The sequence below is a fragment of the Apteryx mantelli genome, chromosome 3, assembly GCF_036417845.1.
Source record: "Apteryx mantelli isolate bAptMan1 chromosome 3, bAptMan1.hap1, whole genome shotgun sequence".
In the NCBI taxonomy this organism is placed as follows: Eukaryota; Metazoa; Chordata; class Aves; order Apterygiformes; family Apterygidae; genus Apteryx; species Apteryx mantelli.
Genome location: NC_089980.1, coordinates 83,725,997 through 83,739,051, shown reverse-complemented (window position 1 = coordinate 83,739,051; position 13,055 = coordinate 83,725,997). Strand labels below are relative to the sequence as shown.

The 13,055-nt window shown below is 37.1% G+C and overlaps 1 protein-coding gene across 1 annotated transcript; it reads left to right on the top strand.

Annotated features, from left to right (window-relative positions):
* Positions 1–258: 258 nt before the first annotated feature.
* LOC106497953 (nephrocan-like) lies at positions 259–10,305 on the top strand. The gene is made up of 4 exons (XM_013958975.2): positions 259–284; positions 582–726; positions 5,561–6,462; positions 9,858–10,305. The coding sequence occupies exons 1-4, from the start codon at positions 259–261 to the stop codon at positions 10,303–10,305; spliced, it is 1,521 nt and encodes a 506-aa protein (XP_013814429.2).
* The last annotated feature ends 2,750 nt before the right edge of the window (positions 10,306–13,055 follow it).

The window sequence follows — 13,055 nt, the reverse complement described above, 5'->3', positions numbered from 1 at the left end:
TTAATGGTGTGTTTTAGTTTTAGAATAATAGCTGCCTGGTGGTTTGGGGGGGGGGGTTGTTTTTGTTTTTTTTGTCTGAGTAATGTAAGAGGAGGTGTAAAAGAGCTTCACTGCTGGCTGTAGTTGGTTTTTACTGTTTCTAATACTGGGTCACAGAAGATACAAAGGTTTTATAGCCCCACTATAAAACAGCTCTTTATCTTTTCTCCACTAATTCTGTGGTGTCACATTTAACAAAACTAGGAAACTGGAGATAATATGGATGTTTGCAGATTAGATGTTAGGTAATAAATAACACTAATTTCACATACCTACAAATGTAAAGGAACCTTATCACTGTTTAAGTTTCTCACTCTTTGTAATGCCTGCCAACATTTTAACCCAGGCAAATTAGGGTATTGTTTTTGCTGTTTTTTCACAGGGATAAAATACACAGTCATAATATCCTTTTATCAGATTTCATGGTATAAAAGGGGCTTTGGTGCATAATTCACACTATGTGTTGCTGAGATAGTTTCAGAGTTCCTGTTTTGGAAGATGTATTTATCTTACTTTTTAGTCTTTTTGTTTCTTTTTCACAGTGGTCTGAGTACCACTTGCCCTAGAAGATGCAGCTGTGATTCTGCGCAGTCAGTGCAATGCTACAGAACCACAGAGATCCCCAAAGAGATTCCTTCCACTACCAGGCGACTCTACATCAGCCACAGCAAAATTAAACAACTCCAGGTAGGAAAAATCCATTATAAATACTTTCTATAGTGCACTGTAACTAAAAGCCATGTTTCCCAGATGGTGGTGGCTTTCAAGTGAAGGGAGAATCTTATTGCAGGTTCTAAAAATGATTACATGGTGCCAAATCTGTTTTTCTTTTTACTTGCTTTTTAAATATATGTAAACATATTCCTATAGTGTTTTAATTATCCTGTGGTCTCTAAACACCAGTTTGCATTGCCTTGATGATTTCTTTTATATGCAACTCAAAAAGTAGCTACTAAAATCATTATGATCTTGAATATATGTTCTATAATTTGCAGTAACAAGCCAAATCTTGACTTGTTTTTAAATGCTTAAATGACCATTCACTTTAGAATTTTATTTTTTTGACTTGTTCAAAAGCTGTTCCTTCTCTTAAAACAGTGTAATCTTTTTACATACTAAATAGAGAAGGTTTATGTAGCTAGAGTGGTTTCCCTAATGAATAAAATTTAAGTTCTTTTTCCCCTGTGAGTTGCAAGTTTCAGGTACACCTGCTATTAAGAATCACAGTGGGAGTTAGTAATCAGGGCTTGATCCTGCATTTTTAGAGTCCAAGACAGTGTATAATATTTTATAAAAGCAACGATAGGCCAATCTAATAACCCATATAAACAATAGCAGCTTTTAACTGAAGCTGACAACTACTTGTGTTGTTAAAAGAGTTTTTTACTGGGTTTCTTGAGGTATCACTGGTTCACGTTATTAAGTCATTATCAGTTTATGCTCATTTTGTCCTGCACTGGAGCAGTGCTTCTCTATTTCACACCCTAAAACATATTAATTTAATAAATTTACCTGACATAAATAGACACAAGGGAAGTATAACCATTTGCATTATATATACTTGCTGTGTACGAATTTTCTACGAATAATAAGAAATGTCCAATTTGAAAGAGATATATTTTCTCTTAAATATACCTGTCCTCATACAAAGAATAGATTTTTAACTGCTCTGAAATACATCTTTAATTTTGCTCTAAGGATTGAATAAAATGGGCTAAAAGGCAATTTAGAGCTACATCTGGGATACCTGCTGCCCACTGACAAATAGTTCCTATTTTGAGTAATTTTGGAATTTAACTGTGTAAAAGAGTTTATTTCTCTTCTAGCCAATACTAATAGCTCTGATTTTCTTGTTGTAGCTCCCATACCTCCCAGAATCAAAGTCCATCAGTGTAATTTAGCTATATTGATTTATCTAGTTAAATGAAAGCTCTGTCTATAGAAGGAATTCTTTATCAGGAAATATATCTTCTGTGCAAAAGAAAATACCTTCATTTCAAAATAAGAAGGATGAGCCATTTTTTCTTTCTTAGGCTAGTTGCCCATACCTGTCAGCTATTCCTCAGTTACTAGTAAAGTGGCCTTAGATTCTGACTTGGAGAAAAGATAGGTATCTGTTATAAAGCATTTAAATACTTGTTCTAGGTGAATAGAGTAATGAAATTAATGATTTATGATTGTTCAGAACAAATGGTGCATGAAACCCTCTTAAGAGAGAGTTTGTCACTTTTCACATTAACTCAGCTGACCAATCACAATGCCTCACATCTACTATGGCTTTGCACTGAAAGGAAATACGTCCTCCTTGTGCCGTCTGGCTGCAGTTATCTAGATTCTTTACTTAGGATTAAACTGGGCTTGTGAATATATTTTTCATTTTTATTTCCATGTGACAAATTGTGCTCTTGAGGATCAAAAAAACATAAGCATATGCTTAATTTTACACAGCTGAAGAATTCCATTGGCACATGTAATACTGCTTGCAGGAACAGGCTTTGATTTCTGCTTGTAAAGTGCCTGTCTGGCAGCTCTAAAGAAACTCTGTTTTTGTTTTTGTTTTTTTAATAATTCCTTCATTTCCCTTATCTGAGAGAAAACAAAATATTTCCAAAAAGAAGTTGAATGTAAGTCTAGGCTTTCCATAGCTGACCTCCAAAGGACTTTTTTTAATATGAGCATTCTCATATAATATGGCTTGGCAATTTGCAGCCTCAGGAAAATAGGTATCTGATTCAAAATGAGCATCAATACGGAGTACTTCATGGAATTTACCTTGAATTGGTCAATACTAAATGGTAAAGAAATTAAAAAGAAAAGAATATACGTTTATACGCTAAATTCTGGCTCCTCCTGGATTTAAAGAGCAACTATAATCTGTTCATGTTTCATTTATTTCTAAGTATACTAATGCATATACTTTCTGCTAAAAGAAAGTTGTTTCTCTGGCAAGACTGCTTTGAGAAACTCTTGTTATAACAGATTCCAGTTCATAAAAATTCCAAAAGCAAAAAAATCCCTAAAAGAAAGAAAAGTTTAAAATGACACAATTATGAAAATGTTGCTATTAAAATAAAAGTCTCTTAAATCCATTTTCAGGAGATCTACTTCTTAAAATATAAAACTATTTTAGTACCACTTTACAGTTTAGGTAGAGATTAAAACATCACTTCATAGCAAAAAGAGAGCTGATATGCTTTCAAATGTGTCTTGATTCAGATTAGTGCAACTGTGTGGTTTGCAAGAGTATGGATGAATGTTTAAGTCTTAGAACAGCATGAGTCTGGCAAAGCATACCAAATATGTGGAAAATAGAAATTATAATAATCCACATTAAGAAGCCTAACATCCTTCATCACAGAATGAATGTACACTGACCAGAAGTAAAAAGAATTGATTCACATAGCTCTCTATCACCTCCTAAGATGAAAATTAAGCCTCTTAGAGTCATACAGCAATCAATTGAGCAAAAGGAGGAAATATTTCATTTGAACTTATAGGAGAAAGCATGTGTCAAACCTATTTCAACTGTTATTTCAAAAACTGTTTCAGTTTCCTTAACACTGCTGTATCATTTACATATGACATTTCTTTCTGCTCTTGAGCACTGCAGTTCATTTCTATGGGAATGCTCATGATTAAAGCTTTGCAAGATTAGCCTCCTAATTATGACCCGAACTGGACATATCATTCTGTAAAGACTACATAGTAAAAAAATAAAATAAAAAAAAAAATTATGCAATGATAGAAAAATGGAAAATGGCTGGCTTTGTTATTTACTTTTGAGAATGCAGGGTGTTTCACAAATTTCCTCATTGAATTGAAGTACAATTGATGGCAAAACCTGTATCAATAGAGGCTCCATACCTGTTCTTCCTCACTGACTCTGCATCAAATCTAAAAATGCTCAGAAATGACTTTATGAGACAGAATGAATATAATCAGAAGCTAGTGACAACTGAGGATGCCAAAGCAAAGTGAAATCTGACTCCTCTTTCACAGCTGTGTGGGTTCTAATTTTAACAGAAGTTAAAATGTGGGTTTGTAGATATGATAAAGAGATACAACTCAAAAACATGCAGGAATTAGACAAATGAAGCAGGAAGGAATCTTTTTACAGTCACCTATATGAGCTGATTTAAGACACACAAGTATGATAATCAAATCTGTTCACACAGCCAAATCAGGATCACAGAACAAAATTACAACACAGTATTGGAGCTGCAAAAGGATTTGTACTGCCCTTCCTTAAGACTCCTGACTCGGATACGGGGTTACGCTGCTGAAGGTACTTTATAGCTTCTCTCAGTGAGAGTAAAATGTGCCTGTAGCTAATGAGCCCTTGGGGAAGTAGCATGCAGACTAGTGTTAGTTTAACATTTCTTCCTGATGTAGTACCCCTGAGAACTGTAGTGAGATTTTTACTGGACATGTGGAGGGAATATAGAAGAGGGTACTCCTTCCTGCCTCCCCCATGCAGAACACTTGCTCACCTTGCTCTGAGCTTTCTGTGATTTCCTTATAAATGAATTTTTGAAAAGCAAGCACCTAGGTCAAAGGGTAGCGTCTCTGATGATTTCAAAGAACTATTGTTTAAATAATGGGTGTGCTCTGAGAATTCCTGGATTTACCCTCATTCCATACTTTCTTATATCTCCACTAAGAGGAAACTGCCAGAATCATTTAAGCTTGCTTGTTAACTGGAGACACAAGATGGCAAGCTTTGTAAGCAAGCGGTTTCCAACAGAGCAGAAAAATAATGAAACAATTAGTATGTCTCTATATATTATAGTCACAGTCCACATGTGAGTTTCATTTACCACTGCAAAGCATCTGTTTATTACTAAGTTACAAAAACTCAGTAGCTATAAAAGCAACCTCTTCCATACAGAAGATTTTCAGACCAAACTGATCTGACACTTTTGGTTTGGTCATCTCAGTATTAGAGGTTTTTACTTTGAAGAAAAGGAGAGAGAGTGGAGGAGGAGAAGAAATACAAGTGTCAGATTTTAGTTCCCTGCCAAAACTTCATGGTAGGGAGAAGTGATGGTATCCATGTGTGCTTCCTCTGGGGAACACATACTGTAGTGACAGTAATGCTCATACATAGAAATGGCTGCATTATGAATTCAAACCTGCACCAGCAAGCTTTGCTGAGAGCAGTGAGCACGTAACAACCACCTACTCTTTGCAAGGACTCCTGCCATTGGTGATACTAGCTATCCATGTCACACAAGCTAGGCACCAGGCAGAAATAAAAGGAACATTCCCTCTTCAAGCCTGTGTGTTTGCTCAAAACCAGGTACAATATGGGCTTAAACAACAAAATTCTAAAAATGTAAGTAAATACTTGCAAACTGAAGATACCTACAGTAACACCTCTCTAGTTATTACTCAGTTCCTCTTAGTTTCTCATTCTGTAAGAATAAACACTAGCAACGGTCAGAGCATCAAGAAGTAACCAGTGAGGAGATTCATGAACTAGACAGTGTATTATCACATGAATTATGTTTTTCTCTTTAAGATTACTGACTTCAGAAGAATGTCCGCCCTTGAAGAGCTGGTTTTGTCGTGCAGCAGAACAGAATCAATAGAAAACAATACTTTCAAAGCTCTGAGCACCCTGAAGTCCCTGGAACTCTACAAAAATCACCTGAAGCATATACCCATGTTCCTCCCATCTGGCCTTGAAATTTTAAAACTTGGTGATAACTCCATCAACACTCTGCATGCCTCTGATTTTGAAGGTTTGAGGAAACTAAGAGTGCTTGATATTCAGAATAACTTGATTGTGACTCTGCCTCTGAGTGCATTTTCTTCCCTTTGCAATTTACAAAGTCTGATTCTGGATGGCAACAAGCTGGAATCTGTGTCTGCACCACCTAAACTTCCTAGGCTGAAGTATCTGAGCATGGCTGACAATAGACTCAACTCTTTCCCCACTAGCTTCTTTGCACCTTTCCAAAATCTACAGTTTCTCAGCTTAAGTGGCAACTTTTTGACAAAAGTGCCTCTTGACCTGCCAAAGTCCTTGCTGTCACTAAAATTAGAGAAAAACCGACTCAAAACAATAAGACTTCGAGACATGAAACACCTTGAAAACCTGTCTGAGTTCTTCCTTTCAGAAAATCAACTTTCATCAATAGATGGTGCCCAGCTTCTTCCTAACTTAACAACATTGGAGCTCTCTAAGAACCAGCTCCACACTATGCCACTCAGGCTCCCAGGCAGACTGCAGAAACTTGACTGCAGCAATAACCTGATTCAAAGGGTGACAGCACAGGACTTCCAAGGATTACAAGACCTCAAACACTTGTTTCTTGACAACAATGCTGTTCGCATGTTTGAGGCAGGAGCTCTTCAGCAGTGTGCGCAGCTTTCTAACCTGGCACTGGAACAGAATCTCCTGATCTCTATTCCATTGAGGCAAGTGAATCTGAGCATAGCTGGTTGACAGGTGTCAGCTCCCCCTTCCTTAGATTACAAGAGTGAGGGCTAAACTGAAATAAATTTGCATTCAGACCTACTCACAATAGAAGTCTATCCATACCATAAGCCCTCTACCATAAGTGGCATTAATTAGTACCCTTGCTGGCAGCCTCAGCGTAGAACTAGAGCTGTTTCTATTACATTTCTGGCATCCAGTGAATCTGCTCATTTCACAGCTCTGGCTGCCAGTGAGACTACTTTATTTAATTAGCACATGAATAAGAGGAACAGGATAGAAGATTATAAAAGAATGATTATAGACAAGTTATATTGCTGCTTAGTTTTATCTTCCTCTGTAACGCAAAATTAATGGAGCATTATATAAAAGTGAAAGACAGCAAGTTTAAAGCTGATGTTTTTACCAACCCACACTGAGCTTATCATTGTTAAAATATTAAGATTTCAGGAGCTGAGTTTGGTCAAAAAACATATGCTGCTTAGGTGGATATTAGCATTCCCAACTTCATTAAATTCACACACAACAAAGTATTTGGAAGGCTTAAACTCTCCTGCTTCAGAGTAAGCAAAACTCCAGTCAAAGGAGCACAGAAGAAACATCACTTGGGCACACAGTGTTCCTTAATGCCCTACCTACAAGTTCTCTCACATTTATCTGAGTGCTGATCTTGGCCATCATCAGAGATGGGATGCTAGACTAAACGGAGGCTGGTCTGATGTAAAGTGGCAATTTTTTTTTATTTCAAAAAGCTGTGCAGTAAGATGGCATAAAAATAGCCATGTAATACCATTAACATCAGCTTCTTTAACACAACTGCACTATTAAATTTTACTTTTATGGCTTCTGGACAGGTTTAACTGGCCCAAATAAATAATGTAGTAAAATTTCAATTCGTTTAGCATCAGGTCCTTTACCATTTGAATCTATTTGGTAGAAGCTTTATAATCAGCAAGTGATTTAGTGGTATATAAATATTTGATTTCAGTCTAGCTTGACAGGAATGTTTAATGCTTTCTAGTTAAGTTAGTATTGTCTAATCCATCTTATTTTACAACCTTCATAGTCAAGAGAATTAACAGGAAGAAAGAGTTCTCTATCAGCCTTTTAACAGTATAGTTTTTAAGGATATATTGGAGATTTTTACTTTGAACTCTACGATGAATACAAATTTCAAGTGGAGATTAAACATAAGAAGGAGGGAAACAACAAGAAGTAAAAATGTATGTACTTAATTAAATTGTCTGTTGATCCCAGGTAGTTGCATGGATACACAGAAATAAAAGTGTAACTTCTGACAGTTAACTGGTGACTGGTAGCTCTCAGATTCAAAGGTTACAAATATAGTTAATATGTCACAGTTAACAGGTCTTAGCAGTTGTTCAGTGGGGATGAGGAGAAGAGAGGTTCTTTTGTTTTTTCTGAAAAGAAAATAACAAAATGAAATTGCCCCCAGCAGAATTTATATACATTACAAGTTCAAGTACTTTCAGGACTCACACAGAAGAGCTCCTACTCCATAAAATCTTGCTGGGAGGGGTCAGAATGCAGGAATCAGCCTGATGATTCTCCCTGGAGCAGCAGCAGCAGCAGTACGGCTGTCACGATCAGCTCCTGAACATGTATGGCTTCTATGCTAGCAGCAACATCACTCCTCACATATTCAAATATAGTTATTCTCTCAAGATATTCTTAATTTAAAGTCAAACAATACAGCCACAAGCTTAACATACTATCCATGGTACAGTAATACTATTCACAGGTTTAAGGGTTTGCTGGTCAGGCTTTAGATTGCAATCTGGTTGGATAAATATCTCAGGTGATATCCCACTACCTTTGACATCTGTGGGACTGGGATTTTACCCTAGAGTACCCTTACATTATAGTGTTATATTGGACAACTGTCATCATTGTCTGTAATTTGGTTTCAAAACACATTCATTTTAAGACTAAATTCTGTGAAATGACTTACCATTACAACACATGAAATTCTGATCTCACACAGGAAATATAGTAGAATACAGAGCTGCCTTACTCTTGAAATATTTCCACTGAAGTTGTGAGATTTGCACAAATATGGCAACAACCTTTTAGCCTAAGAGGTCAAACTCGGCCCCACAGAAACAATAATTTCAGCCAGTGAGGATCACACTGTACTCTATCAGTCATTTTCAAAGATAAATCACTACGTTGAGATAAACTACCACTATCAACACTTGCCAGTTGTGGGACATTGCTGTTCCATTTGAAATAGTTCTTGGTATTGTTATTATTTTTATTATATATATATATATATAAAATATTTTATAAATATATAATTATCATTTTTAATTTCACTGACAGTTATAGTGAATAAATTTCCTTAAAATCTCCAGTCGTGATTCTTAATCTCATCACCTTGCATAGTACAATATTAAAATGACTTTGGGGTTAATGTCAAATTAACTTAATTAAAAATAGTCCACACCAATTAACTGGCTTTCTATTAAACAGTTTTCACTAACTAGAGCTGGAGAAAAATAGAAGATCGTAAATGAGCAAGACTTTCGAAACAAAACAGTTTTATCACACAAATTTATAAGATATATGAGAGTAAGAAGGAAATTGGCAAGTCTAGTATGACATCCAGAGATCATTGGCTTTTTTTTCTTTTAAATGTGAACAGTTCTAATTCTCTAAAGTACTATTAAAAAAGACCATCAAAAAGCATTTCTATTTTTCCCTGTTGCTCAAAACACAACATATCATCAGATGGGCTACTTCTGAGATGATTAATTAACTTTTGAATCTGATGGGAGTAGGAGAATAAAATGGAAGAAAAATTCTAGTTCTTTCATCTATGAACTAAATCACATTTTTTTAAAACAAATCATATATAGAAGTACTTGGGGTAGCAGAGTTGTCGTGCTTCTCTAGATATTTCATTTTTCATGCTGCTACAAATTCATCTTTCACACTGGTCATAGGCTTGCTTATGGCATTAAAGAGTACAAAATCCAATTTTAAGCTTACTTGACACACACTTGAACACATAACTTTCTTCTTAGTACAGTAGGACTAAGATTGCTGTTGCACAAACACAGACAGTACAGGTCAGAACTGCAATAATTTAGGAAAACAGTTTAAGTATGCGTAGATAGTGTTCTGATAACTTCAAAAAAATGGACACAAATATTTCAGGACCACATCTTTTTTGCAGAAGAATGCGTTACTGCTTTCATTTACCACTGTTGAATATCAAAGACTTTACTTTTGTTAGTAATAGTTTTATTTAAGTCAGCTGTGGCTGGGCAAATATGCACCATCAAATACCACCTACACAAACAGAATTAATGTGATGAATATAACACATACGTGTTGTTTTATTTTTATTCAGACTTCCAGATACCCTTGCTAGATTGGATCTAAAGGGAAATGGCATAGAAGATGTTGGAGAACAAGAGCTGAAGGACTTGAAACAGCTTCAGGTTTTAAATTTACGGAACAACAAGATATCTGCCTTGGATCGCAAAGTCTTAGAGTATTTACCTCGCCTCCGGCATCTGTATTTAGATGGAAACCCTTGGAATTGCACTTGTGACCTTCTCAGAACCAGAAGAGCACTCATGGCCAAAGGAACAGATGTCAGAGGAGGGCAGTGTGCAGCACCAGCTGAAAGTCGAGGAGAAAGCTGGATGTCTTCCAACAAGATTCTGCAGCAGTGTCAAGACAATCTGTCTTCCATGGAAAAAGGCAAAGAAGACAGAAAGAAAATGAAACCCCATGACCCCTACAGCATCGGAGTAAGCGCAGATGACGATTACTATGATTATGAACTAGATTAATCCCTTCGTTAATCTACGGTGAACCTTTAAGATGTCTAGAGCTGCCCACCACCCTGTTTCTCTACTGACAGCCACCATTAACTTTTCCTCCTTAATTTGTACTATAAGAGTTGATAGCTGGGGACAAAAGGGCTAGGATAAGGATTCCATTGAAAATTGTAAAAAAAACCCACCTGTTTTTCTATGCCATCAGTATTAGGTAGTTTGAGGGAGGTAACAATACAACTACTATCTCCTAGAAAAAAATCTGTAACTCTGTATGGACCTTTTTATAGTAGACCATTCTTATAGTTGCATAAAAAAAACATAAATAAAATCCTGTAATACTGCCATTACTAGGAGTCTGGCATTCAACCCATTTAGAGTCATAGTTCTGCAACTGAAAATGGAGAGCTACACTGATGTGGATAATTTCTCAGGATTGTTCACAGGCTTGCCTTTGAGAAATGATTTTCAGTTTTCCAGAAATATTTGCCTCTCATTTATTTTAAACTATTTAAATGACATTAGACTAAATTAGCTGAGTTCCAGGTAAAACAAGGAGGGTGTATCTTTCTCATGACAAATATAACAAACAGAAGAACAGTCAGTATCCTGGTTAATAAGATTTATTACTAGTTCCAAAGTTAAGTAATGTTGATGAACCAAAATACTGTGGTCAGTTTGACCTGACTCTATTATTGTAAACAGGGGAAGGGAGCTTCTCAGGAAATAGGATCTACCTCTGCAAAATATTCATGTAAGATCAAAAGAAACAAAGTTATTGGAAGAATTTGGATTTTGGTAGATGAATAGCTAATTGACTATAATATAACTTAAGTTGCTGCATATATATATTTGGGTGATGTGTATTTCATGTGAGAGCACACGCTGCAAGTGCCCCCTTTCACTGGCAGGAGCCTTCCAGACTTCTGCACACAAAAGGACTTCATGATATACGCATCAACTCTGATATATGTACAAATTTTATTGAGCAGTTCCCAAAGTGCTTGAAAATTAAAAAAGGAATACCAAAACCACTAAAAACAGTGAATTACATTCAGTAATCTAAGGGATTTCCTGGCAGTTCATAAATCTCCACTGATAACTGAGCAGCAATAACACCAGCAAATTACTTTTCAAAGCAAACAGTTTCTATTATTCTTTATCTCCTGTTGGCATTTAGTAACTGAATAATCACTCACATTCATAGTGCCTGTTTTGTCAGGTGTCCGAGTGCAGCTATTTGGTTATGTCCCCTATGCAAATGCTATTGACACTTGGGTTCTTAAGCACCCAATACATTAAGCTATACAAGTTTAAAAGAATGACATTTGTTAATTTTTTTTAAAACTTTTTAACATGTCATCAGCTCAATAAAATTTTGGTGGCTAAAGATTTACACAGTTATGGAACAGGACAACCTTCCTAGCAGTTTGAATGTGTTATTTTTACCAGCTAATATTGCTCTGTGTTAAAAGCCTGAAACATGCTTATTTTCTGAGCAAGAAAAATATTTTAGTGCTACAATATTTTTAATTCATTTTATATTGATTCTTTTAATAGGGTACTGTAAATATCTTCCTGTGCCATTTCAGTCCCCCTGTCTGTTTGATGGCACAGGACTAGCTTGATGGTTCTTGCTCTATCTTTTGTCTGCAATGTATTTTGTATTTCTAGATCTATGAATCTTTACAAGCAGAGGTAGCAAGAACCCAGAAAACACAAACTTCGTGTAACAGATGTAATTCACATAATGGAGGTCTTGTGCTAGAATACTGAATTTGCTCGCTCCTGTAGAGCAGAATGATGACTGTTTGTTGACTCGGGGCAAAAAGTACTCCTCTGCTGAAATGACAGACCTACTGACAGAAAATACTGAGGTCTCAGGCATCACACCAACATGCTCAGTAATTTTCTAGAAGCTATGCTGTCCCCGTTTTCCATACTAGCACACTTGCAGGAGTGCTATAGGATTCCTTAGAAAATATTTCAAGCATGCTTTGAGGATTAAACATATCGTTAATAAAGACTCCTATTAGACCCTATTGCTTACAGTGTTTTCAAATTTCCTGCCATTTAAAATGTCAAAGCAAATAAGGCATTACTAATATTAAGAAAATAAAGGAACAGAAGAGTATCTTAATTAGACCCCCTGAAATAGTTGGAAAATTGGACAGCCTTTGTCATCTGGTCTGACAAAGATTAGCAAACTCCAGCCTAAAGATAAATTAGGCTTTTTTAAAACGCTATCTTCACTTTATCAGCGTTTCCATGACTCATCTTCATAAGACTCTCCTCCCTCCTTACGGCCACCGTTTCAGCTCGGTGCTGACACAGGCACTGCAGGACCTGCAGGGGAACACGGGAGGCATCACTAAAACCATAGGAGCCCCCTATTTAAAGAGGAGGATTTTTATCCTTTAGAGTTCAGCACTTTCTCCGTTGTGCCCTCGACGCGGAGCCCGAAGGGGAGTGAGGATGGCAGCACGCAACCGAGAGGCACGGCACCGCGCAGCCCTGAAGAGAGGAGCTAAATCTGGAAATCTGCCCCCCAGCCAGCCGAGGCTCAGGAGGGGAAACCCGGCTGCCCTGCAGCCTGACGCAGCCGGCACCGCTTTCGGCAAAGAGGAAAATCCCTCCCCTCCTCCCCCCAATGCCGCGGCTGACTCGCGTGGCCGCCGCGGCCGGACGGGCCTCCCCGCGCCTGCCCTCGCGTGCGCGCTCCGGCCGGGCCGCCGCCGGGAGGCAACGGCTGCCCCAACGGAAGC

What these genes read in the sequence shown, in the direction of transcription:
- LOC106497953 (XM_013958975.2), top strand. Translation starts at nt 259, where the DNA reads ATGGATGTTTGCAGATTAGATGTTAG. An exon ending in GTTTGCAGATTAGATGTTAG is followed by an intron (nt 285 to 581) that starts GTAATAAATAAC and finishes TCTTTTTCACAG; the next exon opens with TGGTCTGAGTACCACTTGCC. An exon ending in GCAAAATTAAACAACTCCAG is followed by an intron (nt 727 to 5,560) that starts GTAGGAAAAATC and finishes TTTCTCTTTAAG; the next exon opens with ATTACTGACTTCAGAAGAAT.